Source organism: Rhea americana, unplaced genomic scaffold (assembly GCF_003343005.1).
Source record: "Rhea americana isolate MKP2758 unplaced genomic scaffold, rheAme1 scaffold_162, whole genome shotgun sequence".
Classification (NCBI taxonomy): domain Eukaryota; kingdom Metazoa; phylum Chordata; class Aves; order Rheiformes; family Rheidae; genus Rhea; species Rhea americana.
In genome coordinates, this window is record NW_028185728.1 from 692,542 (window position 1) to 717,699 (window position 25,158).

The 25,158-nt window shown below is 40.4% G+C and overlaps 1 protein-coding gene across 1 annotated transcript; it reads left to right on the forward strand.

The window, feature by feature from the left end:
- The first annotated feature begins 1,845 nt into the window (after nt 1–1,845).
- On the forward strand, nt 1,846–19,457 carry NTMT2 (N-terminal Xaa-Pro-Lys N-methyltransferase 2). Its single transcript, XM_085300222.1, has 4 exons — nt 1,846–2,034; nt 7,888–8,063; nt 13,910–14,159; nt 17,863–19,457. The coding sequence occupies exons 1-4, from the start codon at nt 1,881–1,883 to the stop codon at nt 18,135–18,137; spliced, it is 855 nt and encodes a 284-aa protein (XP_085156348.1). The 5' UTR covers nt 1,846–1,880; the 3' UTR covers nt 18,138–19,457.
- The last annotated feature ends 5,701 nt before the right edge of the window (nt 19,458–25,158 follow it).

The following is a 25,158-nucleotide window of genomic DNA, read 5'->3' on the forward strand; positions in this document are numbered from 1 at the left end:
ACAGGGAGAAAATCTACATTATTGGTAAGGCTGCCGTATGGCTGTGGCCATATCACTTCCTCCTCCTCACCTCTATCCCAGGTGGTTGTTCCAACTCCCAGACTGTTACACGTGACAAATTCCCTTGTGTCAGCTGCAGGATGGATTGGGGAACTGATCCAGCTTTAAAGAAAAATAAATACATTTTTCTGAATTACTTTTCAGGTGTATCAGTCTGTTCACCAGTGCAGTTGCCCCATCACATAGACTGGAACAGCTGATGGAGCAGTGTGCCAAGGCATTTAGGTAGGAGTGGGTAGTATGAGGTGATAGGAAGGTGAGAAGGGCAGTAATTTCCAGGGATGATTTTGCCCTAAATACTCTGTAATATCAAAACACACAGATAGAAAGTGACTGCTCCAAGGAAGCGAGTCATGTTGGAAAATATTCTTTAACTGATGCATTCCTAAATGCTGCTTATCAGCATCTGACATGGATAAAGAGAGCCCTTCTAAAATTGCACTTGATGCAGCAAAATTACTAGCGATTTTCCTTGTGGGAGGCCAGATCTTCTTTGTACTGCTCTCAGAAGCTTGATCAGATGTTTGGCAGGAATTGCAGCACTGTCCAGGACAGCATGGCAGTATGACAACCTTTTTGATACGAAAACACACACTTTCTGAGCATGCATTGCTCAGTGATAGTGTGCTTACACTGCAAACAGTTGGATAAACAGCTTGAAAAGCAGAAGCCCTCACAGCACAGTGTGTGGAGTTCAGTGCAGTCAGCACAAAAGCTCCCATTCCCTGCCAGGTACCTTTGCAACTCAGGAGAGTCGAAGCTGCACCACGTGAAGTGCCTAAGCTGCTGAGTGGCAAACAGGGTTTTGAAACGGTATCTGCCTGTCCTTGTCTCTTAAGGGCCTGATCCTCTTCTTGGATGTGACATACTTATGATGTACAGCCCCTTCAGAGATTTACCATTCTCCATCCTAAAAGCAGTTCAGCTTTGGACCCTAGTCCTCCTATTCCAGAATTTTGTTAATGTAGTGATCTGAACTCTTCTTTTCCAGCCAATGTATTTGTCTAAGTTTATTAATGAACAGCTTGTCTCCTTTTGTTCTTCTGTCTGTACTGTTAGCTAAAACAAAAACTCTTCTCCTTCCGGGTTTTACTGTTCCTGTCTTCCCAGACAGCAGCTTTTTCCATCTAGTCTCTGCTGACATGATAGTAGTCTGTACCATTTAAACAGATTAAATGAGTCAGAGCAGACTGGTGTGCATAGATCATGGCTTGCCTTACCATAAACAGTGGCAGAACATAAAGTTAAACCTATTTTTTTCCTCATTGCTTGCTATAATCGTAATTTTTTAGGGCATATGATTTGTGTAGAGGCATGTCCATGTTCTCTCTTCTGGCTTTTCTTTTGGCTTCCTTTGCATAGGAAAAACAAATAGTGAGGGAGAGGCTGGGAAACAAAATCACCYTCTGAGATTTAGAAGAGATAGCTGGGAGACCCTGGATAATATCTGTGTTCCTTTGAAGTGAAGGCTAAAGAGATTAGGAAAAGAAAAGCATAATTGAATTAAATCCCCTCTTTTTCAGAGTAGATATACTTTTACCCTGGCTAAGCAATTTCCTGGTGGAGGTTTTTATCACTTTCTAGCACCTGCTGGTTTAGGAGGGCAGAGATTATTCTGAGTGAGTGCCAACAGCCAGTATTTCTCACTCCACTCTCGCCCGCCTCCTCCCCTTCCTCTGCTCTAGACACACACCCCAATATAGAATGACAGCACATTGCCACAGTTTAAATGACATTGCCTCTGTCTCTTAGGAAGGACAGGTCTTGCGGAGAGCACCAGCCATAGCAACTTTCCACCCTTGCAAAAAAAAGTCTTTGTCATGGCATATAAGGGAGCACATTTGGCTTTTAAGTCACGCTGGCATAAGACAGATGAAGAACTCTGTCGGCACAGCATGTCCTTTGTCTTGCATAAGGCGATCCGAAATGACTTCTTTCAAAGTTATCTTTATCTGCTGGAAAAGCTTCCTCTGGGTGAGTAACTGGTGGGCAAGAGCCTCTGTGTGCATGTGTGACTGCTTTCTGAAAAGGTGTTTCATGCTAGATGGCACAAGCAAACCCATTAATGACAATAAGTAGTTCTGAGGAGCCCTGCTAAAGACGAACCAGCAGTGCGAACTAGACGATTTGCTTTCTCTTTCTCAGCTCACTCCAGTTCAGTATCCTTCAGTACCCTCGTTTTACCTAAATACTCCGCAAGTTCTTGGCAGGGAAGGGAAGGGAAAGACCTCAAAAATAAAATCTGTTTWCTGTTGATGATAGTGTTAGACCCTTTTTTGTCACCATTAAATTAGAGCATACATTGACCTGTTTGGAACTTAGAAGGACAAATGCAAAAATACCAGAGCTGACAGGCCTTACTTTCTGTTGTCTGATACCTATTTTGTTTTCTCTGAGTGTGTTCTTAGCCTTGTCATATGTATTGCTTTGAGTAAGTGTTTGAAAGATAATGATTTTTAATTTTTTTTATCAAGCGCCTCTGTAATCTAAATCTTGACAGCAGGTTGTCTTGCCCGCTGTTTATTATCTGATGGGAAAATACCTCCGAAATGTTTGTTCATAGCCTAGTTTCAGCAGCAGCCTCTGGTTATAGAATGCCGAGACACTTATTTAGGTGCAGAAAAAGGATGTTCAGTTCTCATGAGAATTTGACCCTGAGCTAGAACCAAAGCTCCTCAAGACAGCATAGCTAAAAAGAAGATTTCACTGGAATCTATATTGTGTTATAATGTCACTTTTTTTTTTAGCAGAGTTATACAGCCTCCACTGAACATTAGAACATTAGGCATTTGAGATGGGAAGGATGTGTCTGTCTAACCTGCTGAGCTGCTCTTCATAGTGAATTCTTGAGGGCTGCTTCCTAACTGAAAGATCCATTTAGGCAAGTGAATAATTTTACCTGATAGTGTGAAAATACATGAACCACAGTGAAAACTCTGCTTAAGATACTAGAATTCAAAAATCCTGTAAAGAGAACATTGCCATGTTTTTTTAGTATTCAATGTGACTTTTAACATACAAGAATATCTGCAGCTATCTAAAATGAAGCTGGGAAGATAATTTCTCCTGTGCCTAATAGTAGGTAGATGGGAAAAATGGAAAGGAAGAAAAGGTGGAAAGGAAGGAAAGTTAATTATAGGTTCATGTAATCTCAAAAAATCTATGAAAATGTTGTTCTTCCATTTGTTTTGAAATGGACACAACATTTTAGAAATTAAGCAGGATTTCCTACAATGTTGCTGTTAGTATAATTATTAATAGTCATTTAAAGCCTTTAAAAGGTACCATTATGAACATCTAGCCTAGAATTTCACCTAATGGTTCCTGTATCATGCTTGTAACTTTTGACTGGGCCACAGTATATGTTTGTGAAGACAAAAATACCTCAATTTAAGGGCTCCAAGTGACTGAGAATTCATCAATCCATCATTAAGCTGTTTCCAGGCCTAATTGCTCCACTGTTTTTAAATTGTGTTTTATTTCTTGTCTGAATTTATTTGAATTCCCATTCCCAGCCAACAAGTGTTGTTAAGCCTTTGCCTATCTGATTAAAGAGCCCCTCTGCCAGATATTTCAGGTCCTGAATCATTCTTACAACTTTTCTAAACAGTTTTCCATATGTCAGCATATTGCCAGCCTATCCAAATTAGTTGTGAGTCAAACCTTCACATGAACCTGCAGTTTGTCTGTTACTCCATGGTAACTGTCATGGAATAAAGGTGACAAGAGAAAAACAAGCATAAATTGAAACAACAGAGGAAAAACTTTCTCGCCATGAGAGCAGTCAGACTTAGGAACGGGTGGCCCAGGGAGGTTGTGCAATTCTCCATCCATGGAGGTTTTCAAGACCCAACTGTATAAAGTACTGAGGAACCTCATCTGACCTTATGACTGCCCCTACTTTGAGCAAAAATTTGAACTAGAAGCCTCCTTAGGCCCCTTCCAACCTTGATTATTCCATGATCCTGTGCTCTAAGCAGTGGAGAGCAGAGAATGTGTCAGGTCTGAACATCTCTTCAGAATTATATTTTCCAATTCAGTTCAGAGTGCAACTGAAGAGAAATGAACTGAACTTTTCAGGCTTAAACACTAGATCCAGATCTCTCTACAGTTAAACTCCTTAAACAGCACTAAGACTGTCACCTAGCAGGGTAGTTAAGCATGTGCTTAGCTCCAAGCATCAGTAATAGCACTGAAACCAGGCCTCACATTGAAGGTTGCAGTGCAGCCCGAGGTTAGCAAGATACAAACTTTGCTTTGAGCTCTGCTAACTCCACACTCATTCCACCCCTCCCTTACTGAGTTCAGTGGTACAGCACTTAGGCCTGTTTACCTATGAGCTGAGTATATCTGATATCAGTCCTAAATGTGTGTGAATACCCTTAAGCCCAGTGGACTTTAATGGAGCTATTCAGATGCTGAATATTATGCATGTTGTTACATGGGCTGTGGGACTTTGTGCCAGTGGGGAGAGATCTGCAGTAAAAGACTCAAATGATCAGTCAACAGAGCCAAATATTGCAGTGTGTGAGGCAGATGTCTGGGTGTAAAAACTGCTTTGGGAGAGTTGATGTTCATCCTCTGTAAAACAGAATTTAAGTGATCCTCAGACCACAGTAGAAAGGTGGATTCCATCCTGGATGTAGATAACTATTTTTCAACTGAGGCATAAAGCAGATGTTGCATTTAAAAGAGAATACTCAGCCAATCTGGAATTAGTTAACTATCTTGCAGAAAGTAGTTGGAGCCACAAAGTAATGCTCACAAATAAAAACTTCAAAAAAAAAAATATTTGCAACATTTGCTTCTGGCAAGAAAACTTAGCCAAGCAAACCCTAACCGTCTACTGCAGGTTGGAATTGCACCCAGTCCTCCTTGTTTAGTGCTCCTGTTTCTCTAGATGTTTAGATCAGCTGTGCTGGGAACCTAGAAAACAAAATTTGGAACTAATCCATAAAAAAATGTAGAAATAATATTGTGGACTTCCTAGGGGAAAGGGCTTAGATAAATGTTCTCTGTCTAGCCCAGGGGTTGGCATTCAGCTCTGTGTCAGTGCTCTGCATCCAGATGGTGTATGCAGTGGCTCAAAATTATTGACTTTGATGAACATTCAGTGACACGTAGGGAATCAGTTTCTGTTCTCAGCCTGCTATTCCAGTGGGTTCATCTTAACCATCTCCACTTGGAGGTCTTGCCAGCAAGTTCAGCTGAGAGACCAAGCATGTCCTGAGAAAAAGTTTCTTCTTATTTTATGAGAAACACTTCTCTAACTTGAAGCCTTGCAAGTCACCTAGCTTACTCCTGAAAACCTTGTCTGTAAAAGACAGCTACATCCTCCCACGTAAATCTCTGTGAGACTTGCAGGCTCCATTGTCCTACCCTGCCCATGCTGTACTTTACAAAGTACATTGAAATCAGATTGTATATCAGTAACAGATCTCAAAAGTATTTAATTTCCTGATACATGAGATAGTCCCACATGGGTCATGGAATGGGAGATGCCTCTGACTGGACAGGTCCTGTGATGAGGAAGTGTGCTGTAGCAGAGCTGCAATACTTAACTCCTGCCAAGGATGTATGTCTTCTAACAGTGCTTTTTGGGGATAGATTCCTGCAAGCTGGCATTCTTCCTGCTTTGCAGGACTCTGGTCCTGCTGCAGGCACCTGAGTGCCAGGTGCAGCCAAGAGGAAGATCAGAAGTGAGGCTGATAGTCTGTGTCTGAAAAATTGGGTTGTGGAGTGCTAAAGTTGGCAGTATTACAAATTAATGAGAGGGAGARATAACTCTGAGGGAACAAGAGGTGGAAATCATCTGTATAGATCACACACACCATTTGTGAGACCATAGGTCTGCAGGAGTATGATTTGGGTGCAGTACCACCCTTCATGTTAGCCTGTGTCCTTGCATGCCCTCAGCTGGAGTACTTGCATAAGAAGATCTCTGCATAGTCTCAGTGGGTAGATAAAACCCCATGGATTAAATCCCCTGTGGTGGGATAAAACCCCATAGATTAAATCCCTCATTTTATCCCTATGGTGGATAAAACCCCAAACCAGAGCTGTTTTCAGATGCCAGTGTGTAAGGCAGGTCTCTGGGGTTGCAGTGGACTGGGGAGGAGTCCAAGTCAGCTGGTGCATGTATGCAAATCTTGCCAGGCATCCTGTGGGTCTGATACTGGATCTGAGTGAGAAATTTGAGAGCACACACTAAAGATCTGATATCCTAAACTGCATATCATCCCCGTGTGTTGCCTTGGTCAGGTTTGTGTTTTGAGTAGAGGGACTCTGAATATTTGTCATTCATACTGCCAACTGCTCTGGCACTCTGTCCTAGTGTGCAGACAGCCTGTAAACACCTTTCCCTTCCATCCAGCAGAATGGGATAAATCATCATCCTTTGATAGTTCTGTTAAACAAGCTCTAGAGATCATCACTGGACTCTCGTAAGGAAGGTCTTGTAAAGGCAACATCCAGGGATTCAGTTCTGGCATCTGAAGTGGGGGAAAAAAGGGGGGGGGGAGACTCAGGGAAAAGATGATGCCACTGCCGGGGAGAGATGGAGATCATTTACTCGAATAATCACAACCACCAGTGAAGTCTTTATTTCCCAGGCTCTGGGAAACAGCCTGACCAGGTTGTGCTGTGGATTGGCTGCTACCCCTTTCATATTAATTTCTTCAGTTAAATGGTTTCTTCTTATAATCAGTGGAGTGTGTAAAACCCCCAGGCTTGACCCTTGCTGGGCTCAGTGCTTGCTTATGGTATAAATTTCTCAGGCATAACATAAATGTGTAATGGATTAAAGCATTAATAGTATCCGTTCAGCAGTTGACTTAAGCAGGTGATGACAAGAGCGGCTGGTAATACTGCTTTTGTTGGATGAAGGATATGCCGGGCATGCTGCTTATGTGTAACCCAATAGCACTATTCTGTTCTGAGTGGTCCTTGGTGGTAATTATTCCCTATCCTACTTCCTTTGTCCTCCCCTTACTTGCCTCCAGAATGTCATTCTCCTGCTGAGGATGGGCAGGCACACACTTATCATTCCCTGCTGAGCTTGCTTGCCTTCAATAAATACATTCTGGGCTTATATTCAGGGTCTGTGGCCTAGCTCTCATCCTCTGCATGGAGGGCGTAATTCCCGTTCCCTAGCCAGAGTAGGCAAACATGGCCTGTTCAGACCATTCTTAACAGTTATCAGCAGTGCTTCTATAGAAATTTAAAGATGTAGTACACAGAAGGCTAACTCAGAACAGCAACAAAGTACTGGTCCCTCATCCTTCTGTTTATTTAGTCTGCAGGGAGATCTCCATTTCCATTGCTCATAATCAAGAAGATATTTACTGCTTGCTCATTTCCAGCTCCTTGAACGCACTTGGAATCGGCAGCAGAGCTCTTATGATGTAGAACAGTGTGCACAAGGACTTGTTTCCGGTGTAAATCCATCTCTTGTTATTGCTTAGCTTTCACACGTAGGCTGTAGTTGTATTTTCATTGGAAGGCCTGGCTAGTGGTAGCTCTGTGTCACACATGCAGGAAAACCTGCCTGTGTGTGTGCGTGTGAGACAGCAACAACTGATGTGTTCCAAGCAAACTTTCTGGTCTGTCTGAATCTTCTGTCTGTTTCTGTTTGAAACTTTTGAGATACAAAGTGTAACTACTGTTCATATGCCAAAGCCCATCAAGCATAGAAGAACCCAGGATGCTGAGGACAGATCTCAGTTCTTCAAAGAATAGGCCAACCTGTTGGCAAAGACATGCATGCCCCACTTAGTGAGGTAGATATATCTGTCATTAACAATAAAGTAATGATTTATCTACTTGCAGTGAAACTTTATGCTTTAACAAGTCAAGTCATCAATGGTGAGATGCAGTTCTACGCCAGGGCCAAACACTTCTACCAGGAGGTGCCAGCCACAGAAGAGGGCATGATGGGAGACTACATTGAACTCTCCAATACAGACATTGAGTCCTCCAGGGAGTTTCTCAGGAAGTTTGTTGGGGTGAGTCATCTAATCACATCTTCTGCAAGAAACAGTGGTCATGTGTCATAAATGACATACATTGTTCCCAGTCACATATGTTTTAAATGGCACCATATGTCATATTTCATGTGCATTCACAGGTCGTATCTGGCTTTTAATTGTGTCCAGTGACATATAATTTATATGCATTCTACCAGATTATGCATCATAATGAATATACATTTTGCCTGGCAATATGTCATTATTTACCTGCTTTTATTCTTTTCTTATGCTCTGAAACTGCAAAGAGGATTATACAAGGGGTTCTTCTAGTTAGGTCTCGGTAGAGGATTAGTTCTCAGTGTAGGGCTGGGACGTTTCACGATACAATCTTTGCTGGCTTCTCTGGGAGACTTGCCTGTGCAAATTCCTGCAGTACATATGGGAAAGTAGCTGAGACTAAATACTAAGTTTATGTTTTGCATTTCTATCAGTATTTCAGACAAGGCTGCAAGAAAAAACATCCTACCCCCAGTGCTGGGGGTATATAAAATAAAGAGAAATTGGAGAAACCCATTAGGAGAATTATTTTTTCTTGAACATTCCAGTATCACTAAGGTCATTTGCAGGCAGATTTTTAAAGGTCTTAAAAGGTCTCTTTTGACCTGAGATGCAGAGAGATGCCAAGTGGAGTTTTAAAAGCGATACCAATAGCATTTTTGCACTTAGCTGTCTGAAAATCCCGTTCATACATAAATGTGTCTCTAGAAATCTGCAGATCTTTAAAAGTGAGGTCCAGTCATTTCTGACTGCTGTTCCCCTTCCCAGGGGAAAAGCTCAACAACAGTATTAGACGCTAAAGAATCCACAAAGCCAAGGGCTGCAGGAAACCAAGTTTCATGCATTCTGCGCACAGAATGACTAGTTCTGTATAATGTTACCATAGATCTTTCATTATCTACTCAAATGTACAAATTTGGGGTAGCCAGATGATCTTTTTTTAGCCTTAATCATCAACTGTGGAAAAAAGCTCAATAAGTTAAATAGATGTTGTGTAAAAAAAAGGACACAATTTAAATGAATTGGGATGGAAAACAAGTGTGGCTTAACAACAGAAAGAAATCCTGTATAGCAGAGAAGGGCAACTGATAGAAAAGTTTGCTATACCCGATAGAGGCTTCTGGGGCAATGTGCCAGCAAAACATAATTACTTGAGTTAACATCTGCAATATTTTTATGAATAGTTATTTGCATTAATGCTAACGCAAAAAGGCTTTACAACATCTCGAGTCCTTGGTGTGTTAAGCTTTCTACACACACAGAATAAAAAAACATAAAAGAAGTTCAACAAGGCTGCTGAACCAGATGGTAAATGGCACTTCTMTAGAAAACGAAATGTAACTTAAAAGTCAAGAGCCAGCCCAAGGCATATCCATCCCTCAAAATTTACTTAAGTCATGTTCAAAGACTTCTGTGTAATTCAAGTGGTGTATAAGACAGTACTCAGGGGAAGATTTCACACATCCTAGGCATCATACAGATTCAGCTTCCTGAATGGCAAGTTTGTATCACAGTGTTACACTTTTTCCTCTCCAAGACCTGAAAAGGAAAGAAGTACAGTCTATAGCAGAGTTCTCACATGGCAAAGAGAAATTGTACCCAATGCATCAGGTGTGATGACAGATAAAAAATACTCCAGAGTAAAGCTCATATTCCTGTTATTAGCCAGGGATAGTCTGAATAGCTGAGATCAAAAAAAGGGCAGAAAAAGGGATCTGTACATTTTGTTAGATCTGACTTAGCTTGTTCAAGCTTGTCCTCTGTTGAGATACAGTCAGTTGGTTATGGTGCTTACAGTTTATTTTCCTTTCTTACTACTGCAATTTGAATCCTACCTAACCAGATAGGGATCTCTACTGGCTTTCTGTAGTAGTGTCTTTACTATAAAGCTAATTTGAAGTATGTCTTCCCAAGTTTATGGCTCCAAGAATAATTATTTTCCAATATATTCCAATAAGGCATTTAAAATTTTAAGAAAATGGTTCATGCTTATATAAACTATATTTTCTTTTTTTATAGATAAAAGCTATTTTTTAAAGACAAGTTTAATATCAGAAAATAGGAAAATTAGTTTCAGATCAAAAATAATAATATTTCACTTCATTTTGGGGTTATTTTACCCTCTGAGTAGTTTCTCCTTTTGTTTTCCAAAAAAAAAAAAAATCAGTTTCAAAATGAAAAATGTTGTTTAGAAATGAAAAGTTGACAAGTTTTTTTTTTCCTTGAAAGTCATCAAAAGGAAATGTCTTAACATTTTCAACATTCTTTCCCATGTTTTTTTGGCTATAACTATTATCTAGATTTGAGATATCAATTTCACAAACACTTTGTTTTCTGGCAAATTTCGTGTTCCTTAAAAAACAGTTGCCCAGTTCCACTCAAATTACTCCTCTTGAGTTAGTTTGGCTTGTGTGGAAATGCCACACACTGACATTTCTCTTAGATGACTGATGTTGAATACCTTCATATATGGCATTTCTTAACATGATTCTTAGCACCACCGTAAACTGAGCCTTAGATTTCTTTACCTTTGGAGAATTTATCTTGCCTGGGCACATGGAAGGAATTACACAAAGGCATTGGAGAGAAAGGACTTTAGCTCTGTTTTATCCTCTCTCCCTTCCCAGGTGAGTCAAACTGAGTTTGAAGTGCCACTGTGCTTAAGCTAAGAGGTTTTATGTGTGTGTGGGTGGATCTCAAACCAAGAGCAACATTCAATTCAGAGCCTGAGCCAGCAGAGCAATACAAACAAGCTGTAAGTTGCCTTACGTGCAGCCCATATGTGAAGGGTTATCAGCAGAATTAGACCAGGGACTGTTTATGGCAGTGTGTTTATACCAGTTAAAGCCTTGATGTCCATATAGATGCTGTGTTTTCAAGAGTCTAATCCAGGGGTAATCTGTGAAAAAGGAAACAAAGAAAGCAAAGAAAACATTAATTCAGGAACAGTTGTGGGCTATAGATGTGTGAAATACCACAAGAGGGGATTATCCTCAGAGCTCCCTTTCTGCCCTAAACTCTTGCCCTCATTTCACCAGTCTGAGTGGTTACTGCTGAACAGAAAGTTTCTGGAGAATGATTTTGCCTCTGTTTGATCAGGCAGATGGAAGAGATTTTTTTGAAAAGCTACAAAAAAAAATAATTTAGAAAGAAAGCCACTGTGCTTTTTATCTCTGCCTTGAGCTCTGATTTCTTTCTGCTCCTGCATGTCTACACTGTCTTCTTGCTCTTCCAAGACCTGAAGTACTAGCATCAGGAACGTATGCCACAGCTATATTACCCATAAGGAACTTCCTGAGAGCCTTGTTCACCTTTTCAGCTAAACTTGTGATTGTGTACATATGCTAAATGATAGTGATAAGGAGCAATGTGAAACAGATAATCAGAGGACCAGTTGATCTTAAATTTTTGAGCTTGCTTTAGCTTAAATTTTTCACTTAAACTGTTTTTTTTTTTTAATAAGAAATCTGATTTTCAAATCAATCAGGCTTTACTACCCTGTCAAAGCTCTGTGCACTCTCAAACTGAAAATACATTAGCTGAACATGAAATTATGTCAATATTTTCATTATAAACAGAGCTCTAGTGCTTTAGAGGGGTTCTAGTCTGATTGCCATTTGCTCTTGCTCTCTGTCAGCAAAGTGTGGGATCAGATTTCATCTCCCAGGATTGTCCCCTCTCCTACTTCTTGATGGCAAATGGAGATGTGTCATCAGACATCCTTTCCACAGCGTGTCACAGGCAACGAATTCCCTGTCTTGAGCGAGGTACCCTAACTACAGCTTCCCTGAACACAAGTGTCAAAGTCAAAGCAGTCATATGAGGTTTAGTCTAATAAGGTTAGCTTTTTGGGATGGTAATCCCTCTTTTCTGACCAGCTCTTTCAAGGCTTTTTGTTTAATCACATCAGCCTAGGCCTGTATGGATCTGTCAGCAGACAATGTGGAGATTTTTGTAAAGATTCAGGACACAGTTCCTCCTCCTTTCATGAACTCCATTTTACAGCTTAGTGTAGTCTTCAGTAATTGCCACATATTCTTTAGTGCAGCCTGTGAATGAAGAATAACTCATATGTTCTGGCTAATTACAAGCAGGTAGTCTCCAGAGAAGATAGGGCTCAAGACTCCTATGGACTCTTGCATACACTGGGAGATTAATCTTTCTAGGTTTATAAATTGGGACCAGCAGCCCTGGTGACTGGTGAGAGCCTTTGAGGTCCTTGTGCTCTTTCTGCACTTACTCAATGTAATCAGATGCTCAGCTGGGCTATTCATAGTCATGTCATTGATAGTACTATCCTTTGACCTTAATAATCTACTGAATTAAACACTGAAGCAAGGCCAAAAAAGCAGTGAATTACATGATTTATACTCGGTCATTATGGAGGGGGTCTCCTAATAGGCAGGAAAAGCTCAGCTCTTCCTGGGCTTGTTTCCTTTAGGAGCAGTGAAGCTTCAGCAGGAGGACTTTGGCCCAACTTTCATTTCAACTTTCAGTTCCAGAGAACAGGGAAAAGGTGTTTACATTTGCCTTTAATATATTTGTGTAACAAATAACTTTGGCCAAGGGAGCTCCAATCCCACAGTCAGTGCCTGTGCAGCCTTAAAATTTCTGTTTTACAGAACAGCAGCAGGCTCTTAAGAACCTTTTTATAGCTAGAATGGAAGCATTAGGGATGAAATACTGCTTTCATTATAAAGCTCCTTTTCTAGTGACTCATTATTTTCTCATAGRCATACCCTTTGTGCCACAATTTTCATGTCTGATCTCAGTCCAGGGGTGATATTTATAAAGAAAAAGGAATTATTGAGTAAAATCTACTCAATCATCTTCGTTGTCTCTACATCTAATAAAGAAATTCCATATATCCTTCAGTCCAAACTTTTTGTGTTTCCTAAGTTACCTACAGTTCTAAGTTCAAACATGGCTTGTTTTGAAAATTGCACTCAAAGCTCAGGGACACTGTATCTGTAGAGATGTCTGTGGGCACCTGTGGAAATTTTGTACTCCAGAAGTTAATTCTTATGTGCAATACATGGTATGTGCTCATTTTAAGCCTTCACTGGGCTCAGAATGTAATGAGACATACCTATATAGTTGGCTGTGAGGTATGGATACTTGACAGATGAACTTACAAGGACTTTATAAAGATTAGGGGATCTTCTGAGAAGGTTAGGAACTTGTGAAAAGATTATGTCTCTTCTTATACCAAGCAAAAACTTACTGTACAGCAATGAATCCAGGACTGCAGCGAAGAGGTCCCATCAACAGCAACCTTTGTGTTTTAGAGCTCAATAGTATTGCATAGTTATGCCTCCCATCACTCTTACTATGTAGGAAAATATAGGTCTCCTCTTTCTCCCAGATGAGAAAGCTAAGTCCCAGACTGCAGTGAGCCTCCCCAGGAAGGGAGCACAGTTTTGAGGAAKATAGCCCCTTTAATGTTTTGTAGGTTTTTTGAGTGTCTCTTGGCAGGAAGGGAATCCATCTAGAGAACTAGGGGAGATCTGTTTTCACTTCCTCCTCCTAGTGGTTTGGGCACTTGGTATGAGTTTCTGTAGGACACTGGGCTTCGCCCTCAGCTAGGGGAAAGTGAAGATGGAAGAAAAATGAATCAAGATGTTCTCTGGGAGTGTAGCAGCCAGTTCTGCTCCCTCATAGGTACCCAAAGCTGTTTTAATTCTCTTCCAGGTTGTGGTACCTTGCACAAATAAGGAGATAAGACACTAAGCTTGGTGGATTAGAGGGCATAGCTGATAATACAGTTGCTGTGATCTTTCAGTTGGTATTTTCCAGTTTTCAAATGATTTTCTTGTATTCCACAGGGGGTGGGAAAAGCTGACACCAACCGCGCCTTGGACTGCGGCTCTGGGATAGGTCGGGTCAGCAAGCACGTCCTGTTACCAATTTTCAAGAGTGTGGAGCTGGTGGATATGATGGAGAATTTCCTGGCTGAGGTGCCGAACTACCTACAGGGCAAGGAGGACAGAGTAGAGATGTATTATTGCAAAAGCCTTCAGGAATTCACTCCAGCCCCACAAAGATATGATGTCATCTGGATTCAGTGGGTTTCAGGTTAGTTCAGCATGATTCCTCTAGCCAGGCATCTCAGAGAACTACATAGCCTGTGCTAAAAATTTTGTTAAAAGAATGGTGCAGTTATAAAAGAGGGTTCTCAAATGTTTGGAAAAGCCAGGCTGAAGACTGACCAGTGCTGGAGGCACAGAGCTTGCCCTACCCTCATTCAGTTCCAGTACCTGGTCCCACAACAGCCCTCCATTGCCAGCACAAGCATTTGTGAAAAAAAAGCAAAACAAACAAACAACATAAAAACACAGAAACTACTATACTCCTGCAGCCGTATTGTAAAGTCAGGCAGTCCTCACAGTTCGTATCTCTTTGAACTTGCCAGAAAGCCCATTAGCGCAGGAACAGCCCCACTTCCTTTGAAGTCTCACAAGAGACCTTTGAGAATTCTCCCAAGCCCCATGCGCAGTGGGTGCAGATCAAGTTGCTTTCATTTAGATCATGTATGGGTGTGTGTGGGGGGGGGTATGTGTAATCGGAGAGTATTTTGCATGCTAAGGTGCAGTTGAGGAGCAGGCCTTATGTTTTCTTGAGCAGGGATCTTCCTTAGCAAGCTAATGATACTGAATGATACTGAATACAGATATGCTGTGTTAGCTTCATCTGTGAGCAGTGATCTGTCAACACCTCTACATCTGGCCTTTTGTAGGAGAAAGACTGTAGCACTGTGGCAGTAACAATATACCAGCTTTAAGCTTGGCTATGAGGACATACAGCATGTGAGAGAGAGTTGTCTGAGTCTTGGCAGATCCTGAACAACCTTTTGCTCCCATGTTTTTATGGGGAGTTAGGTACTACAGCCAGCCCAAGGGATATCCAGAATGATTTCTCACTATGCAGTCTCACAAGGAAAAAGTGATTTTCTGAGAGATCTTCACTCCTTCTTTGGATTGGGTAGCCCAAGGGTTTGGACAGAGGGCAAGTARTTATGTTTGCTCACAGGATTAGTACTGCCTTCATTTAAGGATAGCTTCATATGACTTTTTGCAGAAAGCCTTTTTCCACTCAGACTTCACCACCTCTGCATCACAGCTTGGCTTCCCTAGGGATGGTACACATAAAGTGTTGTGGGAATCACTAACAGTCATATACCCCTTGCACACTGAATTCTTTTAGTTGAGTGGCTCTTTAGGTCCTTCCTCAGCTTCTGTCAATGAGTGTTCCTCCCTTTTGCTGATTCTGTGGAAGGCTTTCTGAATCTGATGATTATCCTAGCTTAAGAATATTTCAATAAACAAGCTGGGAAAAGGCATGGTAAACTCACCAGTATCTATAAGTTGAATCTTATACATGCGCTGATGTTTATCAAACAGGTTCACCTATCCATGTCCCACAGCACCTCTTCATATTACAGATGTCTGTTTCCTACCCCGCAAGCCACCTCAGTGAATGTACTGCAGTATTAAGAGCAGCAGACTGGCAATCGGATAGTGTGGATTATGTTCTTGGCTCCATCATTTTTATTTGATTCCTCCCTGCATGAAAAGTGCTATAAAATCATTAGTGAATGGTGTTGTCCTGCAGTTGTAGAAAGAGAGAGTGGAAGGTGATCTGAGAAGTCATCTTTCTATTCTCCTGTCTCAGTCACACGAAACCACCATTTTTGACAGATGTTTGTCCAAGCTGTTCTTTGAAACCTTCACTGCTAGATATGTCATCATCTTTCTAGAAAACCTGACACAGTGCCTAATTSTCCATCCAGAAAGAAGGTAGTCTCCTAATCTTTGAACCTGAACATCCCTTACGAAGTTTAAGCTGTCAGAACAAGATGAGGCCTGAACAATTCCTTCTCTCCAAAACTCGAGGTGGTTTCTTACTAGACAAAAATAAAAAAGAAAGAAAAAAGAAAAAGAAGAGAAGAAAAAAAGAAAAGAAAAGAGAAAAGAGACAAAGGCAGAGAGGTTGGCGCAGGAGATAATGTTATTCAGGAGCACGCACTTCTTTTCTACATACAGTCTCAAACAATAATCAGTCTTCATAGAACAGGGCTTTTTTCTGTAACTGTGCAAACAAATTGCTTCAGAACATTATCATTTTCCTTTGTTATTTGTCCTTCTTGAATAACGCATTGTTGCAGGAAATCTGGCTCCTGTCTCATTTCTTCAGCAAGTCCAAGTCAACATGAGATGAAATGAGCTAAGGCTTGTCTGGACTTGTGGAAATCAGCTGTGTGGTTGCCTTTTCTTTAGCATAGACACAGATCTGGATCTCTTTCCTCTCTTCAGCCATCAGTCTCAATGAAATATGTAGGAATTTATGTATTATTCAGACTTCTACCCCTCTTTTGAATGGTTGAAGTATACCAACAAGCTCAACACTTATTGGTGGAGTGGCAGCAGGCCAGACTTGCAGGTAGGAAATTTCTGAGATCTCAATTTGTTAGGAAATTGGAATAAAAGCTAGGTCAAAGGAATGTTAAGTTCCAAATTAGGTGTTCAGATGTTTCAATTAATGTTGCCCATGCAGTCTCGATTTGTCTCATGTATACATAACTATATGAGCCCAAGCTGTTACTTTATGAAAACATAAAATGAAAACTTAAATTTCATATTGAAATTATCATTTTCCTTCAACTTGAAAGCTATTCAATTTTAGGCTTTGGGGCTTTTTTCTTCTTCTTTTTTGAAGGGGGAGATGTTTAGTTAAAAAACCTGACATTCTGTGTCAAAATGTGGTTTTGAAATGACAACTTCCATTTATTAAAGTTCAAATCTTCCACCAAGAAAACTAAATATTTTGACTAGAAAATATAAGCAATCAAAATTTTCAAGTTTTTCATTCAGTTTCTGACCAGCTGTCCTTGTTAATTCATTTTAGATGGGTTTCGCATGTGAGAGTTCTCATTTTGTTCTTTTCTGAGCCCTGCACTACTGGTCTCAACATAACCAAAGTATTGACCTTTGAGAGAGAAGGAACATAATATAATACTTTAAAATTTAAAATATTTCACTATTTTTGAACATACACAGTAGATGTAGAAATCACAATGCACAATGGTATAATATAAAGAGTTTTATTTGGCAGTTTGGAAGGTCTTGCATTCCTCACTGGATCTTTAATCCAAAGCTTCTATGATGGGCACACAGTGTTACACAAAGGTTTTTAGATCTGTAGTTTTAAAACCCGAAAGGGACCATTAGATTATCTAATTTGACCTACTTGATATCACAGGCAGTTATATTTCATTCATTTACACTTGTACTAAGGCAATAGTTTGTGTTAAATTAAAGCATATCTTGTGAAAGTCRACTACACTTGATATGAGAACTTCAAGAGGTGGTAAATCCACCACTTCTGTTGGTAGTTTCCAATGGTAATTACTTACACTGTTAAACAGTTGTCACTTATTTCCAATTTGAATTTGTTTGGCTGCAGCTTCCTGCCACTGATTCTTATTATGACTTYAACCACCAGATTAAAGAACCCTTCAGCACCCAGTATTTTCTCCGCTATTCCCATTGACTTCTGTCCACATCTGTTGCTGCTGCTAATGTGGATCCTAAATATTGATTTGGGTTTGCAGCTGTTGATCTCACTGATTTGCTCTGGATTTCATAATGAAATCTGGCAGGACTAGAACTTCTCCAATAAATAGGTTATAGAGAAGCAGATCAAGGCACTATTCTGATGTTTAATGAGTAGTCCCTTTGAGCGGCTGATAGTGATCTGTTTTGCATCTTTTCATCTGTAGGATATCTGACAGATAAAGATCTCCTGAGGTTTCTCATCCGTTGCCAGAATGGCTTGAAGGATAACGGTGTTATCATTCTTAAGGACAACGTAGCCAGAGAGGGCTGTGTCCTGGATTGTCTGGATAGTAGTGTGATCCGAGACCTGAACATCCTCCACAGCCTCATTGAAATGAGTGGACTCACCATCCTACAAGAGGAGAGGCAGAAGGGATTCCCTGAACAGTGTGTCCCCGTCTGGATGTTGGCCATGCAGAAAGACCCTGGCCGTTCCTGATTTCATCCTGTGACTGCAGAGACTAAAATGTGGATCAGCCACAGGATTGTGAAGGAGAAGGGGGGAAAAAAACATCCACTAGAATCCTACTAACCATGTACTGCTGCTACTACAATTCTAAGGGATCGACTTCTGAAGGATCAGGAAACAATTATATTTGATTCAGCTTGTCTGAGGGACTATGCTGCTTCTAAAAACTGCCTGCTTCAGTATTCTCTCCACTTCAAAAAGCCTTTTGAACAGCTCATCATCGGATTCTTATTTCATTAGAGAGTCAATACTATGACAAAACCCATCTAATTAAAGTAATTTGGTCTGATATTTCTGTAATGGCTAATACCTTTTGGAGTGCCCTGTATGAGGGGTTAACAGTTAAGCCTGTTTTCTACAGTCGCACTTAAAGCTTTTTGGAAATTGAGAAGGATCTGTCAGATCACTGAAGCAGGACATTCAAATAGCTTCTGGAAAACCTAGCCCAAATTTCAGCTATCATCACTATCCATATTTTAAAAAGTTTAAACCAAAAATGTAAAGGAAGTTTTATCTTTTTGTTGGCATTAGCTGTGCAGTTTGTTTATTTTTTGCATTCCTATCAGTTTGGAAAATAAGACAACCTGGCTAATTTTCCTTTCTTTTCAAGGAACTACTTTATCTTCCTGGTACTTTTGCTGTAAAACAGTCATGGTGCATAAAGGTTTTCATATTCAGGGGAAAAAATTAAGTGACAAATATATACTTATTTGCACTGAAATCTTGTGAAAAGATTGTCCCACAAATTATGTTCTGGAAAATATTTTTACAAAATGTTCACAGTGGAAACCACTTGAAAGCATCTCTTTATTATTCATACCAGTGTAAATTTCTTTCTTTTCCCACATTCAGAACAAATCTGGCACCATATGCAAAGCTAATGGGATTTCATGGGGTGTTAATAGTAAAACTGTAAGAAGAACTAATACAGTATTGTATTAATTAACAACTGTACTGAACTGCAGAGGGTGTCAGTGTAACCCAAAAGCATCTATGATTTATACTTAAACAGCAGCTGTATAAGCCTGGATTCAACAGTACTAAAGCACATACTATCTCCTTAAGGGTCACAGAAATTACGTATTGAGCAGCTTCTTGTCCCCTTCACATATGCACAGAAAGTGCTGTGGAAGGAAAGATCATTTTGCAAAGTTTTTCAGATTTTGAAATTCTGCTTTATTCTGAATGAGGACAAAAAAAGGGAATTTTAAATTTTTTTTATAAAGGAAAATTCCAATCACATGACCACAAATGTATTCCAGGCAGATTAAAATTTTTCATTTGGACAAAAGCAAGTGTTTATTTAGCGTTTGTTACTATAATGCATTAAAAAGCAAATTAAAAGTGGTTTGTTGAAAATTTAAAAAATGAATGATAATGTTAGAATGGACTCTTTTGACTCTACCAGAACTTATATCTTGTTTTGTTCTTCTGAAATGCAATTCCAGCAAAACTTACCAGACTTTGCGAAGGATTGCATTGTGACAAACTCCATGTTCTGATGCAAGGAGGTTCTCCGCGTGGCTCTATGCACAATTGTCCGTGTCAGATGTTGTCATCTGTGTTAGATTAGTGCACATAGAAGCCTGAAGATAATGAGATCAGGGAACCTCTCAGCTGGATTCTAGTGCTCTTTGCCATCCTTTGATAATGAACCTACAGTTTTGTTTTAATTGAGTAACTTATCTTCTCTAGCAATATGGTTGCATATGTTGAGAATTTCCAATTTACGGCAGAGGCCTTCCTGCAGTCAAATCTTATCCAGTAATTGTTCTCTTAATATGCCATCGTTAATTGTAGCATTAAGGAAAACAACCCTGGTGATTTGGTGAATATTCTGGCGTGTCATATAACCTAGAAACCTATGTTTCCCATGACACAGATGCTTCTGGAATGTTTTGSCTAATTCTTCCATTTTAATCAAGTGGTAATGGAAGTAAATTTAGCATATAATGCTGTAAAAAAAGCTAGGTGAATAGTTATATTCTGGACTTGTCTCCAGGACTAAGTGCTTCTAATTGCTTTTAAACCACTGTAGTGGTTTCATTCTGCCAAGACTGCTGAAAGCTGTGGCAGTGATTGGGTGTATATGAATATGTGCAGATATCTGAAGGAAACTCGGTCGTTTGTTTTACAGGAAGGAAGCATCAGTCCTATGGTTACCAGCACTGGTTAGCAGTAATGGAAAAATATTTAAAAGACCTTAACATGGATTACAAATTAATTTGTCCTTCACCATTTTTTCTTCCAGCCAGAGATGTCTGTCATGGTGCGGAGTGGGGTATGCTGGAGATCCTAGCACAATCGTGTCTGTGCCAGGCATATCTGAGTGGTGTTGGTCACTACAATGGTGAGAGAACTGCATTTTGGAAATAGGGAAGTAAACCATTTTATAGAAATCTAAACAGCTGCACTGGCTCGCTGTGCAGAATGTATTAGCTATTCTCTTCAAAACAGAGTGAGTGCAATTCAGTAATGAGAGAAGTGGTTCCAAGATGGATATAGGATGTAAAGTGGTTTATGATGAAAAGTAGAACATAAATGTTTGATATTACTGTCAGTGAAATAGATTTTTCTAGGTAAAAATGTTCTTCACATGTTCTGTGCATCTTTCCTCTTTCAATTTCCGGAATACATACACATATCACATCATAACATATCACAAAAATATATCATAAAAATATGTTCCCTTAACTATGTGAGAATGGAGACAAGCAAAACCTTAATTTAGTAGAAAAAAACATATTTCATGGTTCCCACATTCCTGGAAATTAATGTTTCATGGCTATTTTGCTTCCACAGTAAARTATTAAAGCTTTTCTGGTGACATAATGAACCTCAAGAGGAAAGAAACACAAGCCCTCAAGGGATTTAGATGCATGAGATTGCTGCAGACTGAATAATATTTTGTTTTCCTCCTTTTCCAAGGTATATTTTAATTCAAGAATTCCCAGTCAATCAGTAGGCCACCCTTAAATGTTCGTAATCTGGGGTAAGTGCCAGACTTAACTTCGAAGTGCTGGATTCTCTGGACTTTAGCATAATGTGTAATAATAGTGCATCATGAATTTCAAACTGAAAATCTTGCTTAGAAATCATTTATGTATCAGTTGCCCTTTGATGTTCAAAGATTGAATAATTAACTCAGATGTTCCGCCTCAGCTTTCAGGTTATTTAAAACATGCAGTTCAAGAAATCTTTAGCTCATCAGACTGCACTGGGAGTGGAATGCCATTTGTTTGGTGCTCATCTGGGACTTGTTCCTGATCTTGATGCTGCCAGGAATTTAACCCAAGATCAAGGCCCTACCTGAGGTAGCATTCTGTGTAAGCTCAAACCCTCATTCACCACTGACAGGTAATTAGTGAGCTAGGCATTTAGTTCAGCAACCAGCTCTTTATGTCACACACCCACGACTTAAGTAATTGCTTAGCCAAAGAGTAGTGAAGCCCACTTCTGTCATGTTACCACCAAAGCTCTTGGTAATGCCCGATTTTCTCATATCGGGTCCCATACTGTAAAAATACTGCTTTTTTTGTGTGGCTGAATATCAAGTATTATCTTTATGGTAAGAATGTGAGGTTCCCTGCAAAAGAGATCCTTGAACAGGATCCTGACAGTGGCCTCTAAATGCTACTGCAGCCCAAACAAAATATAATGAAGTAATCATGACAGTAGTCTGAATAGCAATCCCAACTGTGCAGCTCTGGCAGCCATCACAGCACAAGCTGTTCATGTTCAGAAGGCTGGTCAGACATTGCAAATGGCCTTTCATTCCTGTTCAGAACAAAGAGCCATCCTTTTGAAACGTACCACTGAATTGATATTCTGGAATACTTTGTTTCAGAAATATTGAAATGGTAATATCAAAATATTTAGTTTGACTTTCTTGTTTGGATGTCTGTATAATCTAAACTTCTTTGAGATAATATCTGAAATAATACATTATATGGTATTATAATAGTTGAAATGAAACATTAGTGTCTTACAGAATACTCTGATAAAATCAGTACATTCCCTGTCCTCAGATTTAGTGAATGCAAGTCAGCAATTTCCAGAGGAAACAGTGTTTTCAAGAGGAACAGTTCTGTCAAGAAGTATTTGCCCAAACTCTTTTTCTCTGGATGTATCCTGTCCATTCAGGCAGCTTGCAGATATACCTGGACTAGTGACTGGCCACCATAAGCTTGCAAAAGGCAGGAAGAAGCAGCAGCATCTCCAGAGCAATTCAGACCACTACAGAGCTGAACTGGCTTAGAGTAAGGCAGCATCCCCTCTCCCAAGTTGCTGTAGAGTGGGAATGAAAGCGTATCCTTGTTACAATCAGTTTAGCATCTTCATTGTTAATGTCAAACAGAAGTGCAGAATGATCCGATGAGCTGTGACTGTCAGAACTGTGAAAGGCTATGGACTTGGATAACCAAGAAGCAAGATTTGATTTGGATAACCAAATTAAAGTCCTTGTACTGGGCTACTACGTTAATGGGAACAATATATGTGAGTACGTATTACCAACTGACAAAAGCTTTGTCAGTAATTCCACAGAGTGCCCTGAACACCTTTATGCCGTTCTCCTGTTTTTTTCCATTCTCTTAATCCAGGCTCCCCACAGCATTTACGATGGCATATCAGACAGTAGGCCTGTCCAGAGGAACTTGACTGTTACGTGTGATTAAAACCAGTTGTGTTGCATCCCATTCCTCTTTTCTTCCTTTGATGCTTCTTCCAACTTGCCAAGGAAATCTCTCCTCCACTTGCCAAAAAAGATTTGTTCCCTGTGGACATCACCACATCTCACTGAAGTAAAGCAGACTGCCTTTGATTTTAAGAGGAGGTAATTCTGTTTATCTGAGAGCAATAACAACACGCTGTATTTCAAACATACAGGTTAATACCTGTCTCTTTAAATTGATGTCAAAGAGCCACTCCCAAGACCTTTGCACCAAACAAAGCTCACACTCTCATCATCATTATAAATACACTTCCTATCTGTAAACCTTRAAGCATGTGTTACTGTGTTCTGGATGAGGAAACTGAGGCACAGAAGGGTGATCTGGGCTGCATTACAGTTTTATCTAAGTGGGAACTCTGAGTGATTAACATCTCTACAAATCAGGCCACTACAGGAACAACTACAGAGTGTTTTGCAGGCAGGTGTAAGCTTATTCTGCCTGTGCTTGGAGCAGATTGAAACAGTGTAGTTGTGTGAATCAGCTGGGCTGATTAGCCCAACCTGATATGTCCTGCGAAGAGCAAGCTCAGGCTAAGCATTGCACTCCTGAACGTATACGGCTTGTGCTCATTTCAGAGCATTTGCAGAACAACCTGGAGAATGCCTGCAAGAGATGCAGCAGACCTACCAGTAAGCAAAAGGATGGACTCAGCCAGCACTGCAGCAAAAATAAAGACAGAAAATTAGTGGAAGTTTCCTCTTCCCTCTCCTTGTCTTCTGGAAAGGTTGAACTAGCAGGCATTTCAATCTATTACAGTATTTTCAGGCTCCTGAGACTAAGGTTTTTAGAGGCATCTGAAGATACAGAAGTCCTGCAAGTGTGCTGTGGCTTACAGGATGCCTTTTGGTGTCTTTGGATACCTGTAATTCTCTGGAGATTTGGCCTGTAGGAACCTCAGCTTAGACACAGAAGACTAGGTTTTCAGAAGTATGTATGAGACCAGATTTGAAAGTGYTTAAGTGCTCCTGCTGCCACTGCTGCAAGGGCAGTACTGCAGCATAGAAATCCTCCCATGCTACTCCACTAGCAGAATAACAAACATGTCAACTCCATGAGGTCAAAACTCACAGATCTAGCTTCAAAATATTTGTTTGAAAGATTTTACTGCGTATGTATGCAGATAGTGAACAGTTTTACAGATGTATGTGCATACATGTGGAATATGCAGAGCTCGTATTAGCCAAGGCAACCTGAGGTGCTTGAAATATGTGTGGCTTGACATCCTTTCATGTGGCATTGGCTGCAGTGGAAGAGGGACCACTGTGTAATCTATATCTCAAGCTGCAGGAAAAAATGAGCCAGCAGAGTTTGCCAAGGCAAATGTTGTCAGATCAGCATTGGTTGCCAGCAGCTATGTGCCAAGCCCAACTCCATCCCAGCAGTCTATGGCCRTATCTCCTGGGTGATAGCTGGCATGTCGTACCTGTAAAATCCACTCTGAGTTGCTCTAGCCTCTGTGAAGTATGTTACCTGTATCTTATGCTGCTCCGTCAGGTGAGGACTTTAAGAAGTGGTACCTAGGGTCCAGCTAAGATGCCCTTATGATCCTATGGCTCCTACTCCCTCGCCTGCAAGTAGTCACAGGCACATAAAGCATGAAATGGTTCTCACCTAACTTGAACTTCTAAGAGTCAGTTATCTGAGGCTAGGATAGTTGTTAAGACTTCCCATTATAGCCACTGGGGAGAGATCTGCATCTCCCAGAAAGCTCCTCACTGCTGAGATGGTTACCCAAGATACTCAACTGCAGAAGGTGCCTACACAACTGTCTTAGCTTAAGACAATTCATCCTCAGATATTTAAGTGTGGAAGCTCCAGTGTGTGGAAGTCCATGGACTCCACTGTGAGCCCAGTCTCAGGTCCTGCAAGTATGCATGTATGTAACTGTTCCAACAGCTGCAGAGCCTGGATCTGCAGTGCCAAGCGTAAAAACCTTACAACTCTGAAAGTCTCCACAGAGGGCCAAAGTGAAGGTTGTCTGAAATTCTCCCATCCTGGGCCTTTTGGCATGTTCCTTTCAGAACCACCCCTAAACAGACTGCCCATGGCAAACTCTTAAAAATCCAACCCGTGAAATAAACAGACTCTAAGAGTTGCCTGTGACTTCTGCCACTGCAACAACTTTAAGGTAACAACAAGTCAACAAACCCTGATCAACAGTATCTCCACTGTGGTCCAGCAGCTGAGATTCTGGAGCAGCAAGAGAAGTCATCAAGAAGAACTAAATGATTTAGTAAATCTTTAATGTTCCCAGAGAA

Coding starts and splice junctions, on each gene's coding strand:
- NTMT2 (XM_085300222.1), top strand. CDS start 1,881: ATGGCATATAAGGGAGCACATTTGGCTTTTAAGTCACGCTGGCATAAG. Junction 8,064..13,909: donor TTCTCAGGAAGTTTGTTGGG/GTGAGTCATCTA, acceptor TGTATTCCACAG/GGGGTGGGAAAAGCTGACAC. Junction 14,160..17,862: donor CTGGATTCAGTGGGTTTCAG/GTTAGTTCAGCA, acceptor TTTCATCTGTAG/GATATCTGACAGATAAAGAT.